The following is a 17692-nucleotide window of genomic DNA, read 5'->3' on the forward strand; positions in this document are numbered from 1 at the left end:
ATGTGAGTGATTGCAATTGTAAACGATCGCGAGATTGCGATTTAATTTGTAAAATATTAAATTTTGATAATAGATAATAATTTAATCTCATAACTCTTTTTTTATTTAGCTTTACCTGCGATAAAAATTTATTTGACAGATCCGAGGATATGTACTACGAAATTTGTTTCTGATTTGAACGAAGCAATTTCTTTAAATATTCGCTGTGGAAATATCATGAATTTGTTTCTAAGTACGAATTATGAAAGATAATATCACGAATAAGGAAGATTGTGATTTAAATTTATCAATAATTCGATGTGTAATGGCATGGAATTATTGTATTTTCTTTATTACATTCGTACCAGACATTTGTCAATTATTTTTATTAAGTTTGTTCAAATTTATCAAGCTCGAAATTACATCTTGGTACACGAATGTCAATATTATGGCCCTACGGTAATAATTAAAAACAAGATTTTCTATAAATTAATTGTCATTTCATTTATCAAAATAATCTTACGTAAAATGCTTCTTCAGTCAAAAACAGAATCACACATGCTCGAGAGACTTTCTTGTAACAATAGAAAACATTTATATCTTGAACTATACTGTATTCTTTACTTCAGACTTGTAATTCTTTAAACAATTATATGCTCTGGTCTCTTCTAATAACGTAACACTGTTACGTAAAAGTATTCTAACTCTAAAAAATCTACGTATGATTATCGAAATGGAATTGATAAAGTATTGTGCTTTGACAACGTAAATGTACTGATTGCAAGTTTTATCTCTTCAGCTGTGATCAAAACGTTTAACAATTAGACTTACTCAGTAAATTCCCTCGCGTATCAGTTCGGTCCCTTATATGTGATCAATAATAATATTGAAAATTTAATTGATACGAGTTTTGGATCATGCATCGATGCTTTCGTGATCGCGCTTGCAAATAGCTTTAAGCCTTTCGAGATTTCGGAAAAATTATGTTCATAAAAAATATTTACAATGGCATCATTTTAAAAAGAAAAAGTTAGAAAATTATAATATCTTGAAGTCGATATGTCTTCAACTTATTTCTCCTTATTTAATTTATAAAAGAATATTAATATTTAACGAAGAAGAATAATTTTATCTATCAATGAAAGATATGCTTAGTATTAATTTTAAGTGGTAAAAATGTGCCTCGAAAGGATTAAATCGTATATAAAAGTTCATGCGTATTATTTGTGAAAGACTAATCGCCTTGCTCCCACGTCTTTTCTATGCGTTTGTTCAGCTCCTGTTTGCTTCTTAAGTTTTGTCTATCGATCAGCTCGGAGGGAACGTTTATTCTTTCATATTGCGAATTATAACAATACACATGAGAGGTGTCTTGTCAGACTGTTGCCTACTCTTGACAGCCACTATATTTCATTATGTCGGTATGTCTTGCAAAAATAAAATTTCCAAAGAATAACTTTGTGATATTCGATCAACGATCATCGATACTTGTCAACGATCGTTCACCGATCAAGTCAGGGAGAATTCGACGCTTGGAGAAGTCGACTCGCGCCTTCACTTTTTTTCTTTCTTTCTTTTTTTATTCAAAGTGCAAAATTCGTAACGGTACCTTCAAAACAAACGTCGGTCCCGTTGCCATAATTTCCGAGAAAGAATCGGGCGTCCCGTCCGAAACCTGTTCGAGTTGCTCTCTTTCTCTCTGTTCGTTTGGGACAAACCGCGGATTTCGAGCTGCGAATGGCGCTTTTCGTGTGGTCAGTGTCTTTCCGCTCTCTTCTTTTGTTCGGTTTTTTTTTCGTGTTTCTTTCGCATGCAATATGCGTCAAAATTGAACGGTGTGCCAAGAAGAAGTGGAAGCGGTGGACGAATCGGTCGATAACCGGATGCGCATTAGAAATACGTACGTTAGGGTGGTAGAAAAAAGATTCTCGCGGGATAAAAGGTTCCTTTGGTTGGTTTGCAAAGGTTACATTTCACCCTTGGCTTTGATGTTCCCTAGAGTAATTGACATGAAGATACTTATAGTTTATACCTCTCTTCCACTGAACGATCCGACTCAATCTCCCTTCTTTCCTCATCACTCACTTCCGTTTTCTCGCGACTCGACGCGCTTGCCCAGCGATGGAAATCCAATCTTAGGAAGCGTTAGTTAGAATCGTCGAAGAAAAATATCTTGCTTGAAAAATATGTTGCAAGTTTTTTGTACAACAGTCTGCTGTGCTTTAAACATTCCTTTTATCTTTCCGTTTATTGCAAGAGGAATTATAAAACATATTTCAGAGAAATGATACGTCTTCTGAATAATCTTAAATAAAATATTAAAAGATTGTTGCAGTATTAAGATGTTGTTTTTGATTTAGGGATTATTAGGACAACTGAAAACGAAATAAAATTCTTGTGGTAGCAACGCTTCTTTGGACGATACAATTTCCATCGCTAAACGCTATTTCTCCCGACTCGCGTTGTCAACTGACTCGCGTACAGAGGAGAGTGGATAGAGGAAAGGGACATATCGATTTTCAAACGACGTCCAATGCAGTTTTGTTTACCGTGTTTGCTGATGCTGAAAACGATGTTTTCGATGCAACATTGGTTTGCTTAACTTTTCGTGTGCCATATATTCAAGCTAACGGCTGCTGTGACAAGCGGTAGTATCTATATTAGAAAAACGTTTTGCTCTTCTTTGACAGACACGACTCAAGTCCTCCGCATATTCTCTCCACCATGTCCACCCACTCTCCCCTATCATTATACAAGTAAATTTTCCGTGGAAGAAAAGACAACAACGATCGCGCGGTCTCTATGTACGTGTTAAAGGAAATCAATTCTCGTTTTCGAATGTTCCTCCTCTCATCGACACGTACGTCATGCTGTCTCTTAATTATTGCACTACCAGGATATCTAAAAGAGATAACTCGCGAGTAAAAGCTGATCCATTCGAAAATTTACGCAAAAAGATCTTTTTGTTTTTTTGTCTTTTTTTTAATTTCATATCGTGTACTTATTTTAAACGCGTGCCACCTCATGTTATTATATTACGTAAAGCTATCGAATTTCGTGAATTCTTTGGAAAAGTAATAACGCTACGAGATGTCGAGTTTGAAAAGTATCGTGTTAAGCAGTTGCTAGATATATCCATCTGGATATTTTGAGAGCACAACGATCAACTATTCGTCAAGTGTGTCGCGGATCATTTACGCAAATAATCAGCCGCTATTGTTACGTTTCACCAGCAGCGCTGGATCGATTACCGGGATCGTTGCGAGAGAAAACCGAAGTAGGTACTACGGCATGGTTGTCCTTCCGAGTCGCGAAACTACGTAGAAATGTTATTTGTTAATCGTGGGCATTTTTTGTCAACTGCACCAGGAACGAGTGTTACGCTGTCGCTTTCGCTTGATCAAAAGTATGCGAGAAACATTCAGCCCTCCCTTCCGAGTCTCGGCTTACTCTCCCCGCATCTTTGTCGCCTTATCTCCCTCGATCCTACGTTCCCTCATCGCTTCGTCATACGGCGAGTTATCAACGCGAGTGTACCGTGACACCATCGATGCACGGCTAATTAGTCGTTAATTAATAACCTACAAATAGTACTGTTCCCTGGTTTATTTATTCATCGCGCCTCCCTCTCACGCTCATGCACACACAATTTTTTGTATTCTTTTGTTAATTTCAAAATTTAAAAAAATACATATATACTCTCAACCGGACACGCGCATCGTGACAGGCGCGGTCTAACTATTTACTTTTTTCTTATTCTTTTTTTGTTCAACTTGTCAAATAACACTTCTCTCGTTTCCTCTGCTTCCCCTCTTTTCTCCTTTCTCTTTCTTTCCCTTGTTTTTTCTTACTCGTGTTAACTTCCTTAATAAAACCCTACCAATCTATGTAATAATAATAGTTAATTTAAATATGTGTGTACGTTGTATATATATTTATAATATAATATTATGCATTATATTATGTGTCCGTATCATCGATTAGCGAATATAGATATGAATAGGATATTTATATGGAATATAATGACGCGTATGTGTCAGGTTAAATAATAATAATTTATCGATAATAATGACAATAATAATAATAATAATCATAATCATAATAATAAAAATGATATTAGCAATAATAATAGTAATGATAAATATAATAGTAATAATAAATAATATTAATAATAATTATAATAATAATAATGGCAAATGCAATAAAATTGCATCGCGTGGATTAGTAATTGGCGACTAGAATCGTATCGCGATGCTTACGCAAATATAAATATAAAACTCGAAAATTATAAATAATGCTCGATAAATTCGATAAATCGCAAAGACCAATAAAGGCAAAGACAATGGTAAACGGCATGTATTATAATGACCCGACAATAAATGACGATCGCGCATTTGGCAACGTAGTCGATGGCGGGGTAATATATAATTGTCGTATTAATAGTAATCAATCATAATAATAATGTGGTTGACATCACGACGATGCACGAAATAGCACGAAATCCTTATTAAATCCCCTTTCTAATAATTATAATAATAGTAATAATAAGAGAATAATAGTAATAATAATAATGATAATAATGGTAATAATAGTAGTAATTATCCCTGTGCTCCGCGCACGTGTTCACCCGCGTGTACGTGTATCATGCGCGTGTCGTATGTATATTTAAATATACTGTGTATATACGTGTATTCTTACTGGCTAATAGTGTTAATTATTACATACGCTGAGTGTTTAACTTGTTTTACACGCGATGCGAAGTAGCAAAGGTATCGAGAGGCCATGACTAGACATTCAATCGTATAGTTTCTTGTCATACGACTTACAATAGCAATAATAACAAGACGGCGGGCGGCACCGGAAAAATGGCCGACGAATAAAACACTCGACTTATAATTATATGTTCATACATGTAATATACATATAAGTTCTTCTTTCGCCTCTCTTTCTCTTTCTTTCTTTCTTTTTCTTCTCCTTCTTCTTCTTCCCCTTTCTCCCATTTCACCTATGCGCTATCTTACTTTCAGTATTAACACCCCTTGAACGTTTAAAGGAGATGCACGGCGCCCCTTCTCCCTTCTTTCTCTCGCTCGACGGTAAAAATCAAGAGAGGGTAAACGATCGACGATTACGATACAGACATCATGGAATACTGGAGACTTCTTATCTATACACCACATAGCAAAACCTTACTCTCGCGTCTATATGCACGTACATCCTCCCGTTGATCTCTCCTCTTATTCGTTCAGCCTCGTTAGAGTTAAACCTTAAAAACGCACGAGATCTAAGCCTAGAAAAACATACCTTAAATTACAACACATACCGTACCCCACGTGCCGTGCCCAATCAACGGCTACCAGCCGATCGATTACAATCCGATCGTTCTCATGCCTCTCACCGCTCTTCTTCCTTCTTTTCCCGCAAGAAAAAATGACGGATCACCGAGAAAGGGAAACTGTTCGTTTGCCCAGATGGGGCCACGCTTCTCCTTTGACACCTCTTCGTAATGGAATGTATTAATTATTCGCAAATGGTCCACGCGAGATTTATGTTATCGGCATCCTCCATCGAGTATTTCTTCGTTCTTATAAGAATTAAGGTTCAAACTTTGACTTTTGGTGCGTATCCTCATCGTGTTCTATTATCGGGCATGCAACTCTGGAGGCATCGTAAAGCGTACACGGATTGCGACACGTGCTTGTAAAAGATTTGATTTAGAAAATTGTTGCTGCGTATTTACCTCTTTTCGATGTGCGATTTGCAAAATTTCCATTCAACGAGGATTAAGAGAAAAGACGGTATCTCAATTTTAAATCAAATCAATTTTACATACGAATAAAGTTACGTGTCTGCAAATCTCAGCACGTTTTACGACGCGTCAAAGTTAGAATCTACGGTTATCACTCTGTTCCTTCCGATCAGACGAAGACTGGATCGCGTACCGGAAGATCGACAGCGATTTTTTCAACGAGAAGGAAAAGAAGTGAAGAGATACTCCCTAATGGAAACGCGGAGGGCCGGTCGGGTCGCTTAGTCTTCACGCTTCAACACACGGACGATCCATTAAAAACTTTTCCCGAGGTAAGTAAGCAGCAAGGGCGGTTCAACGATAACGATAACTGGCCATTTAACATCGAGTAACGTCTTAAGATCTACTTGAATTCCAGGAGAGAACGACGCGATCGGCCCGATAATTCGCTCGTCGATCAAGCCATAATAGTGAAAAATCTTTTGCCATCTTTGTACTTTGAACGTACACGTATCAAACATCTCTCTTACTTCTTTTTCTTCTCTTCCCGTTTCTTGCATCCATAACTCTTGCATTACGAATAATTCATGCTACTTCCCGCATTAGCACACGCACACCTCCTTCGACAACTCCGTTGTCATTTTCAGACCGCTGTTTCAAAAGTTACGGTTGCAAAGCCGAGACTTGAATCGACTTTCTAGAAGAGACCGGCAGTAGGCAAGTCGCCTTTAATAATTTAATTTTCACCAAGAAATGGAATTTTCTGCATTTATATGCATGAACTTTTCAAGAAGACCTTGATCGTGTCTTGAATTCGTGTTTTCCAGAGTTGCATGATCGACAACGAGATTACGTTGAAAGTTTCTCGCTTCTCGGCTTCAATTAGTCGACAATATTAACAATCTTGAAGCTCCAAGTTCGTCGGTAGTTATTGATCCTCAAAGGGATGCGACGCCTCGGGAATAACTGTTGCTTGCCTCTATGGACCTCTTTGTCATCGAAACCGTCGATTGGCGCACGTTGCGCGCGGATACGTATACACCACGTTTAATCATGCTAGTGATACATGCGTACGATAATAATTAATTCGCGTATATCGCTTACGGACTAGGAAACCGCGATCGTGCGCGTCGCCGACGTGTCGGGCCTCTCTCGAGTCTCGTGGTTGCACCTAGATCGGCTCCGGTTGGCGATTCGGCGACCGTCGCGAAATTACAGTCCCATACACGTAGACGGAGAACGGAAACGTGATCGACCGGAGTCAGCGTTTGGTGCCGCCACAAGTTGACAGGTCGTGACGCGCCGATTCCTCACGTTTCGTTTTACAGCGTCGTAATATCCATCGTGTGGTGTCAGAGAGACTGCAGCTCGGCAGCGCAAGTACAATATATAACTAGGCATGCAACAATACTTGGAGTGGTATTTTTCTCGAGTTAAAAATAGCGATCAACCATTCAATCTATCTTTCTCTCCCCCCCTCTCGTACCGGTTTTGTTTCTTTGACCTCTCTTCTCTTTCTCTCTTTCACTCATCTCACTTTCACAGTTGCTCTTTTTTTTACTCATTAAGTAACATTACTTGGGCCCGGGAAGAATGTAATTTTTCTTCTTTTTTTTCTGTCTCTCCCTCTCTCGCAAAAGTTACACAGAGTCGCCGCGCGCTACTAATGTCTTTGCTTTTGTGTGTTTCGTGAGTGACGTTGTGTTAGTTTAAAAAAAAGATTCCCCCTCCCCTCGGAATGCACAGATTTCTCCTTTTCCTCTAATTTTCATCGATTTAAGCTCGATCTCCTCTCTTCTTCTTCTCTTCCCCTGGAAAAGGCTTCCCCTGACTCCTAGACCGAGACCGAGATACTCGTAATAGACGTATTTGTGATTTCAAATTGTGTTACAGCAAGATTTCGAACGAGTTAGGGTAACATAGAGCAAGCTGGGAGGAGAGTATCCCTCTTCGATGTCACCGATTTGAAATACTCCCACGTGCTTCGTCGGCGGTGCTCGGCGCGGTCGGTACACAATTAACGCGCGTTGCGAACGTACAAAAATATATATGTGACATCTATAATCCGCTATAGGTTTCTAAAAACTTGTCTTTTTTTTCGTTATTATTAATTCACCGGCGATCGACATCGCCGAGCGCGGCCGAGGGACCCTGCACTTTTGCGGGAACTCTTCCAATTAGATTAGATCTCGCCTCGTTTCGCCGTTTCCCATGCGTTTCTCTCCTCTCTGTTTCTCTATCTTGCCAATCGTTCGCCACGAGAAAGCGTCGCGTGAAAAGGAAACCATCGGAAAAAGCAGGCCATTCGATGGAATTAAGGACTGACCACAAGTCGTTATCTCGTTACATTTTTGCAAGAAAGAAGGATGCAAATTATCTGTGATATCGTTATCAACTCCATTGAAAAAACCATTTTTTATTTTAAATTAATGTATCGACGGAAGATCGCTCCTTTGTATTTTCTATTGTATAAAAAAAAAATTAATCTAACGACTATAATAAGCGATTAATATTGAAGAAATTACTGTAATATGATAATTATATAGCAATTAATCCATACATTATCGTTATTATTAAGACAAAAGATGTAAATGAAATTTCAATCAACGAGTGAAAAACAAACTATTATTTTTTTTTAATAGCAGTTTCCTCTCTTTCGTATGAAATGGTTCCCAAGTTACTGTAAGAAATTTCAACAGTTACAGCACATAACGAGGACACGGTGCGTTGGTGGTAAACAACTAGCTACGTTAAGAGATCACTATAATGCATTGTCTATGATCAAACAGGAACACAATGCTACGTAACGCACACACACGTTATAGTGGAATGTACTGATCACCATCGACGAGGAGACTTTGTTCGGGATAGGTTCTCTCGTCGATTATACTTAAAGCGCATATAACACGCTTACAAGGATTGTAGGTAGGAGATCCGATTGCTATCGGGTGAGATGTCGACGACCGGTTCGAAAGATTGATAGCACGAAATACAAAATTTTCTTACGTGATGATATGATTTCGTTATAAAAAGAGAAAAAATTTTCACCCAATAATTGCCGGAACAATAAATGATAACCGAAATGACGCCATTGTGATTATCATCGATGCTTTGCGCAATTATTATTCAGTTATTATTCATTTAATGAATAATAATGAATAATCGAGATGGAATATGAAATCATATCATTAAGTCGTATAAAAGCGAGAGGAGTTGTAAACAGATTGCAATACTTGTATTAATAATTAGATTTCTTAGAGGCATCGCTGATTTGACAGAGTGGACTTTTCTTAAAAGTTAAATTTCTATTCGATGCTTCAAAATGGACTTTCCTCAAAAGGGAGCTATTGATTTTCCGAACCGGGCCGTCGACGGTTGTCGGGAACAGCAGGCAACAGACGTAGAAAATAAGAATAAGACCAATGCTCGTGCGTAATGTGAACTGAAAATATTATTAAAAAGCATTTACAACAAAAAATAACTAAAAAACAAACAAAAATACGATTTACAATTAAATTAAGAACAATTGAGTTTTATCATCTAAAAATAATAATACAATAATATTATAATAATATTAATAATAATAACATAACAAACCAGTACAAAAAAAGGAATAAAGTGGTTGATAGTAAGAAAGTGACAGTATCGAAACGGTATTCGCTTTCATCTTGCGCGCGTCAGGCGTCCCTTCTGTGATAACGTGGGCAATGCGAGCGCGCACGCATATGTAAAACACACACAGGCACGTAGTAACATATATATGTATATATATATACACACGCATATAACGTACACTCTCAGCTCTTACTTTGGGAGTAGTAAGTAGGAATGGAATTTAATCTCTTGTCTTGTGCGCTCAGCTCACAGTCGATTACTGTGAACGATGAAGTGGTAGTGATGGCTAGCTGGCAAGGTGGCGTATCGTCTCTCCTCGGCTTTCGCGACAATACGTTAATGCATAACGTTATAATAACTAATTAATAATAAAAGAATATAATATTATGATAGTAATAATAACTAAATATTAATAATAATAATAATAACTAAATAGTAATAATAATAATGATAATAATGAGACAGTAATGTTAACTACGGATCAGCACATACTTATGTGGTATAAATACTAATGGACAGATACCTTGTGATGCCGTAATTTCAATGATGCACCCCCCTCCCCTCACGAAATTGATGTGTCTCCGCTTTTATATATAATTACCAATTAACTTTAGTAATAAACTTTAATAAATCAGCGTTCTTCGTTCGAGAGAAGGATGTTGGATTTCCTTGTCGCGCCGTTCTCTTGGCATTCCGCCTTTGTCAAGTTATTTAAAAAGATAAAAGAGAGGCGCGGATGCGCGATCGAGTAACGTTGAAACTGCTTGACGAATCAAACGAGTTGAAAAAGAAAACTTGACGGTTTGCCGAGCCGAGCCGGCGCGAATGTAAACTAAAAATTGAAATAAAAATTCGAAATAAAAGATGACATGAAAGAAAAAAACATAACTAATCAACATTATTTTCGACCCCTTCCTTTCTCTCTCGGACATCCTGTTCACTTCCGTCGTCTTTGCTCGTCCATGGAATTCGTCATCGTACATCGCGGACATTCGGAAAATGTCCAGTATTTCGATCAAAGGCAAGATCGATTCCATTCGAACCGAGAAATTACAGTTAATCCATCTTGATCGTAGCGGCTCGTAAAGAGGAGATCGGTTTGAACGTTCACGGAATGTCTATAGAATTATTCGAGACGAACAAAGACGAGGATCTTCAATTATCGCTTGGTTCGGTAGTCTTTGGTTGAAATTCACGTAGAAATTTAAGAATTCACAATTCATGAGGTGTATTGCAGAACATGCTTTTATCAAATATCACGAGTTCATGAATCGCTCAATGCAGAATATTCATTATAGATCATAATCTATGTCTTTACCTAAATAATACCACCTTTCACGAGCATTATGAGATTCAGAATGTATGTGAACGTAACTAGATTTGAGCCATTATCCGTATCCATTTGATCAGATATCAAGCGGCTCTTCTTGATCAAAAAATTTGTACTTGTAAATAGTGACTACAGCAAATACAATATGTTTAAATAACAATGTGTATTTCTCTGTGATCACTATATATCACTTTGATTCGTACAGATGATCATCAGATTCAAAATCTTCAGATCAATATTCCTAATTGCTCAAATGGCATAACTCTTGAATCATTTAAGCTCATTAATGTCAATTCAGTACAAAACTTGGACACACAATTAGCTTCGACTACCAAATCAAGTAATTACATGAGAGCGATGATCCTAAGATTATCTCAGGATCTTACAACCGATCACGAAAGCTACAAAAGCGTTCGCACGCATTTCACTTATTTCGCTCGTTCAATCGAATCATGGAGGATCAATTGTTAATAAATTATTACTTTTATTAACTTACTACCCTATTTAAAAATCCCGTTACAATGAGTTGAAACAATATTCGAAACTAGAGCGGACAAACATCCTTATGAAGATTGCCTGTCCGATCGAGTCTCGGAGGATCGTACTTTAAAAGAATTTGATTAGAGTCATCACTCACCCATGTAAAACTCATTTCTGTCAAGCGGTATAATAACTTTTTCCATGAACGACTGAACGCGAGAGTCCGGAAATCTTGGATCGACTCGGAAGAACTTTCCAAAACTTCCGGAAGTGCGTCGGTGTTGGCGCGATCGACGGTAATCGGTAGTTAATGATCCTAACACAATCCGCGAATCCTTGCGGTCGAGTGACGGGGTCGTTAGAATTTGCCAGCTAGCCTTTTTCGACATTCACAACATTCCGGGGGCATTATATGATCCCTCGTGTCAATAATCGAAAATCGTAACAAATCGTTAATAATATGTATAATAATACACAATAATATTAATAAAAATATAATATAATAATAGCAAACATGCATGGAGTCGCGTGGCGGAGAATTACGAAAACTTCCGAGATTGGCGACCCATCTAACAAAGTATATATTAATACTATAGTTTCGAATGAAGTGATGCCGGCGCGAACCTAAAACGGTCGCGCGACAATCGGGTGGGAGTCGGAGGATGGGTGGTCCTCATCGTTGATAGCTGAGGCAGATATTGGTGATTTCATCAAAATCCAAGAACATAAGCGGCAACAACACGTTCCTAGTAAGCACAAGTGGTAAAAGAGAGACTAAAATGTTTCAGATCGTGACAACTATGAAAAGAACGAAATATGCAGAGCAAGGAGGAAAGTCTTATACGATCACTAAGGCTAATAGCTATTATGCGCTACGATATTACTACGCTAATAAAAAAAAAAGAAAGAAGAAGAAGGACGAGGGTTCCGTTAACTGGATGGAAATAACTGGAGAAAGCAATGCCTGTGCTTTCGCTCGTTGATAAAGGTAGTGCTTGACACGCGATAATTTTGTCATTCTTTTAACAAGAACTGGAAACGAGTTACGATATTTTGCATCGATAAATCCAATCGGCTTTCTTTGCGCGTGATTACGAATAAATGACAAACACCTTCCTTCTTCTCTTGAGATTCATCTTTTGTAAAGCTTTCTGTAAGTCCCTCTGAGAGTTAAACAATTTTCTTCGTCATTCGTTTACGTTATGTACGAATCCACAATTCTATATCCAAGCGTCAATATCGCTTAGTGCATACTGCCTCTAATATTTCAAAAAGTACGATTTTTACGACGTATTTTTATACAAATTTATTGAAACACAATGAATAGCGTTATCGTCGATAAGCACTGAACAAAATCTCGTTGATAAAAATAAACATTTTCTACTAAATTTACTATGCTGATCAGCGAAGAAAGTAACCACCGTGCAACCACTAATTTAACGCGGATTGATGCAAGCTTGGCATTGTGACAGAGCGATAGGACATAATGCATAGGTTGGGGAAAAGACGCGAAAATTAACTAAGTAAAATTAACTAAATAGCAATAAGTTGAAACGAAGAAATGAAAGGAATGAACGTGCGCAATAATTGTTCAACATTGTTCATCGTCATCATAATTATGCAATGCACTTTAGAATAAAGTCCGTAGGAGTAGGAGTTGTGTTGTAGTTATTACAAACAAATGAGAGATTTATCTGAAAAAAAAAATACAAAGGAGTTCGAGAGAAAATTTCAGCGATGGAATACCGTCCGATCTGCAACGCACAAATGTCCTGTCGTCCTGCTGTGTACAATTCACGGGACGATTCTCGCGACGATTTCGGATTAACCATCGTCATCTTAATCATTTACCTAAATCTGATAAGTTTGGAGATGTACAAGTCGACGATGCACGGTTTACTTCGAAACCTGCGGTATAACTCCACACACAAACACAATTCAAGCGACAAAGGATCAGTTTGTGTCCCGCGGGACAAGATCGAATCTGTTTGAGAAGTCTGCGCGAACCGTCGTATCTCGCGTGGACCTTGGTGGATCTCTCAGAGAGTTCGATGAAACGAACTTTACGCGCTCCTCGCGAACTGCACGCGGTATTGGTTCCGGAGGACATTTCGAACCGCGGTGACCGGGGATGGTGATCCAGACGCGATCCAAGCGCGACACCCGGTAGTCCTCTCGCTCGATCATCGTGGGAAAGTGTACAGAGTGTCAGTGCGCGCTGTCAGACACAGACACGCCTGTACACACGATCTACGACCGGACCGAAGCGCATGGACCAAGTGTGGACACAAGTGTTATAACGAGTAGAAACGCGATTCTCGGTATGATCATCGGACAGGGTCTCAGAGAGAAGATCATGGTTAGTAAAGGGGGAAGGGGTGCAATGCGGTGGTAACGGGTGTGAAGGGAAGAGGAGCGGAGGGTGGAAGGCGAGGGAAAAGTGACTAGCGGCGGCGAGCTCTACAACTAAACAACAACAACAGTATTTTCAGTATTATAACAACATTAACAAGTAAGTTATCGCGTACCCGCGCGCGTATACGCGGCGCGTACGCACGAAGAAAGGAGCGCGCGCGAATTTGTCGGGGCGGGGGATTGATTATGTCCTCTCGCTTTTCTCTCTCGTTGCGAGTCCTCGAGATCCAGCATCGCGAGGGCTATACACAGAGCGCCACGCGTGTCTCCATCCTTTCCCGCGAGTCCGGCGCGAAATCCGCGAACGAGCTGCGCTCGCGAAGATGCGAGGAAGTGTCGAGGGGAGCGCGCGCGCGTGCTTTCTCGCATACCGTCGATGATGTCCGTCGTTCGGCAGAGTCCACAGGAGGAGCGCCTCGGGAAATCCCGGCGAGGAGGCTCCGTTCTTGCCGCGTAAATTACATTCGCTTGGGAGTCGATCCCTCGAAAGTCCGCATATGGGAGCGTGCAATGCGCTCCTTCTCTCACAATCGGCGTTTCATGGGTGGGGCGTGAGAAGAAGATGATCAACAGACGGCGGCGGTGGTGACTTGAGCGCACGAGCATTCGTGGTCGGTTTAGGAGCGGGTCCAGAAGAAGACAGGCGAACTTAGGTGAAAGATAAGATCGACGAGATCGCGGTGACCCTGGGATTACGGCCGTCCAACGATGAAGAGTGGCAATGGTGACGATGATGATGATGATAATGATGATGATGACACGATGATGAATGTTGACACTGGCGCACGACGATCATCGTCGTCGTCGTGACGCGTCGCTGCTCTACATACCGATCGGCGGTACTTGCACGTAGCGATAAATGTAGAGCCGATAGTCCTTACTAGCTAATACGACTGAACCGTCGTCCATCAGTGCCACATCGAAGCATTGCGCATGCTTGACCTTGCTCTCGAGAGCGGATACTAACTGACCGTCCTGCGTGAAAATGGTCAAGTTGAAGTTGTTGTGATTGTCCGCTATCAGTATCTCGCCGTGGCTGTTGATACCCACGCCGATTGGATAGTTGGTAATGCCTTCGCCGCCAATTTGTCGTAAGTAAGCTCCGTCGTAGTTGAAAACCTTAACGCAATGAGCGCGATTGTCGCTGATGAAGATCTCTTGTTTGTCGTTTACCACCACGCCGTTCGGAAACTCCAGGTGTTTCGAGCAGCCAAACTTTTGCAGTACATTGCCAGTCTGATCAAAGATAATGACGCGCATCACTTTGCATTCCACCACGACGATACGTCCCTTCGAGTCGACGGTGACGCCGCGCGGGTGCTGGAGGATGTTCGCACCAAACTTTCGCACGAACTGACCGTACTGGTTGTAAATCTGTATCTGATGGGTCGGCGAACGTTCCGTGACGATGATATCGCCGGATGTCTTCACAACGGCAACGCGATTAGGGTATAACAGTTGCCCGTCTCTCTTACCGCATTCTCCAAATTGGAACTTGAACCTGCCTTCCTTGTCAAAGATTTGAATACGATGATTATTTGTGTCCGCCACTATGATGTCGTTCTGCGCGTTCACCGCCACACCTGAAGGTTCTGTAAACTGACCTTCCATTACGCCAAATTCACCAAACTTACAATGGTAGATCATCTTTTGTCGTTTGATCTGCGATTTTGGTGGAAATATTGCAGTAGCGGTCATTAGTTTCGACGTAAGATCCAGTACGGAGTCCGTAGGTGCAGCGTTTGCCGCCACGGCTACCGCAGAGGGCATCGCGAAATGATCATTCGTCGTGACGACAGGGTATGTGTCACTACCGCCGTTGCTCCACTTTTCGTATGGATTGGCGTTCATGCCATTCAGACTCACATCGCTGATTGTTGTGGAGAACGGTCCGAGACTGTTCGCTGAGCTAAAGCGTTTCGAGATCACGGTGCTGATAGTATCGATTGACGATGGCGACGACGACGAGCCGCAATTCATACTAGAGGAAATCAGGCCGTTACTGTAAGGTCGATCTAGAAGGAGACCGCCCAGAGAACCCGCGCCGCTTCCTGGTCCATTGCTGACATTGCTGGTACCACTGCTCGATAATGCGGTGGGCCGTGCGATCGGTGGCTGTTTGCCAATAGAGCCAGCGCTGTTGTCGCTGCTACTGCTACTTCGAACGTAACCAAAAGTGTTTCTGACCCCGACTTGTATAGCTTGATAGTTGCTGACGAACTCCAACTCCACTGTCTGGTTGTTAATATCCGTTGGATTGTAATTAAGGAGCATCTGCAGCTTTGAATCGAGAATCTTCTTCACCATCAGCAAGTCGGTAACAGTAGTGACCTTGGTTACACGTTCAACGAAGTCGCAAGTTTGCTGAATTTTATCCGCCATCTCGTTGGCTCGTTGTCCGACCACACTCAAGGAGATCTGCTTAGACGAAAACACCGACTCGAGTTCCTTTAAGAGTTCCTGCTTGCGCTCCTCCAACATCGATCGGTAGAACTGGAAGGTGTCGTTGATCTCGTTCTGTGCTTTGTGGTATTGTACTTGCAAGCGCGCCGCGTGATGATCCGCTTGTTTGACGACTGCACGTGCGTCCACAGTCTTCGCACGGCATTCTTGCAGAGTGCGCGCCATCGCTTCCAGTTGCTGCGTGCCCACTTCCGAGATATGGGCGCAGTCGTGCAGAGGCGCCGTGTGTTCTGATAACGTGCACTCTTTGCAGACCGGCACGGTGCAATTGCGGCAGAAGTATTTGAGTATCTCTTGCTTGTGTCGCGAGCAGAAGTGCACTTTCTCACCGTTCCCGCCGCTGTTACCATTGCCGCTGCTGTTGATCACCAAGCTGTTGCCACTGCCACTGCTAGTGCTCTTCGGCAATTCAGTAGTCGCGTTGATCGTGCCGCCACCACCACCATCGCCGCCGCCGCCTCCACCACCGTTGCCGACGGTTTCTAGCTTGGGGTTGCCCAGGTTCGAAAGCCGATGGCCCTCGAAGCAGAGCATGAACTGATGCGCCATCACGCAATTCGGACAGAGAAAGTTGGCGCAGTCGAAGCAACGCGCCACTGCGTCGGCTTCAGCCGTCGATTTGCAGCCGGTACAGCGAACACTACCAGTGCTACCAAGTCTACAGCGCGGGCACGGACCCTCGCCCGGCTTTGCGTCAAGGCAAAGGTCGCAACTGTCGACGTCGTAGATCGCCGAGTCGCTAGCAGGCGGCGAACTGCCGCTCACTGTTACCGGGGACAGCGAGACCGGGGATCCGAGGGAATTCGCGCGCGATTCCAGCGAGGGTGTCGGCGAGGCCATCTTCAATCAACCGGCATCCCTGCAAGCAGAAAAGATCAAATAGTTATAGCGCCGTATCTCATATTCATAAATTTTCAATTTCTTATTGAAAAAAGTCGCGAGATTTTTAAACTTGTAATCTAAATAGTTGATATTGTTTTTTGAAGAGGATTTTCAAGCAATTAATAAATTTATATGTATATATATATATAAATTATATTTAATATATTTATATTTTTAATTTATATTTATATTTATTATTGTGTGCTAAATACTCCACCAGCATTTATAAGCTGAATTTTTTATTAATTTGTAATGAACTTTTATTAAAACATCAGTAATTATTGATATTTGTGTCGATTTAGCGGTGCTGCAGCAATTACATTCATCTCTTCTCGGTTAAATAAAATAATGTTTTAATAAGAACGCAATACTAAAACGACGGAAATATTACACATTGACTTATATGGCTCGTGGCTCTTCCATGAGATTTCGTAGCAACGAAAAAACATCATATTACTTTGCGTCATCTCCATCAAGATAGTTGTAGTAGTGTCCACTATAACGCTATAATAACAGTAATAAAGTCACGATAATGCTCAACTATCGGTCACTCCCGGCCATTCCTCGTGGAATTCCGTCGTCGCGCGTAATCGTTATTACGGCGTTTCATATCTCGAAGGTCTCTTTTATTGCGATTCCCACGCGTGCGTCTGCTCCCTCCGCCTTTTCCTCTCGGCACCCCCGACGCGCAGCGGTTATTCGCGCGGCTCGCGTCGTGGAGAAGGCTCGTCCCTCTAATTAAATCGCTCGAGCCGGACGGCCATGTTTCACCTGGCAGC

General features: G+C 41.2%; 1 protein-coding gene across 4 annotated transcripts in view; it reads right to left on the reverse strand.

Moving 5' to 3' along the window:
• LOC105277165 (brain tumor protein) overlaps window positions 1–17692 on the reverse strand; it is a 95352-nt gene that overhangs the window by 13834 nt on the left and 63826 nt on the right. For all 4 annotated transcript variants that reach the window (XM_011335347.3, XM_011335346.3, XM_011335345.3 and 1 more), the window contains one exon: window positions 1–16890. This exon is cut by the window's left edge and continues 13834 nt beyond it. In XM_011335347.3, coding sequence (XP_011333649.1) covers window positions 14391–16871 — 2481 coding nt within the window. In that variant the 5' untranslated portion in view covers window positions 16872–16890 and the 3' untranslated portion in view covers window positions 1–14390. The remainder of the gene's footprint in view (window positions 16891–17692) is intronic.

The sequence above is a fragment of the Ooceraea biroi genome, chromosome 3 (assembly GCF_003672135.1).
Source record: "Ooceraea biroi isolate clonal line C1 chromosome 3, Obir_v5.4, whole genome shotgun sequence".
NCBI classification, from domain to species: Eukaryota; Metazoa; Arthropoda; class Insecta; order Hymenoptera; family Formicidae; genus Ooceraea; species Ooceraea biroi.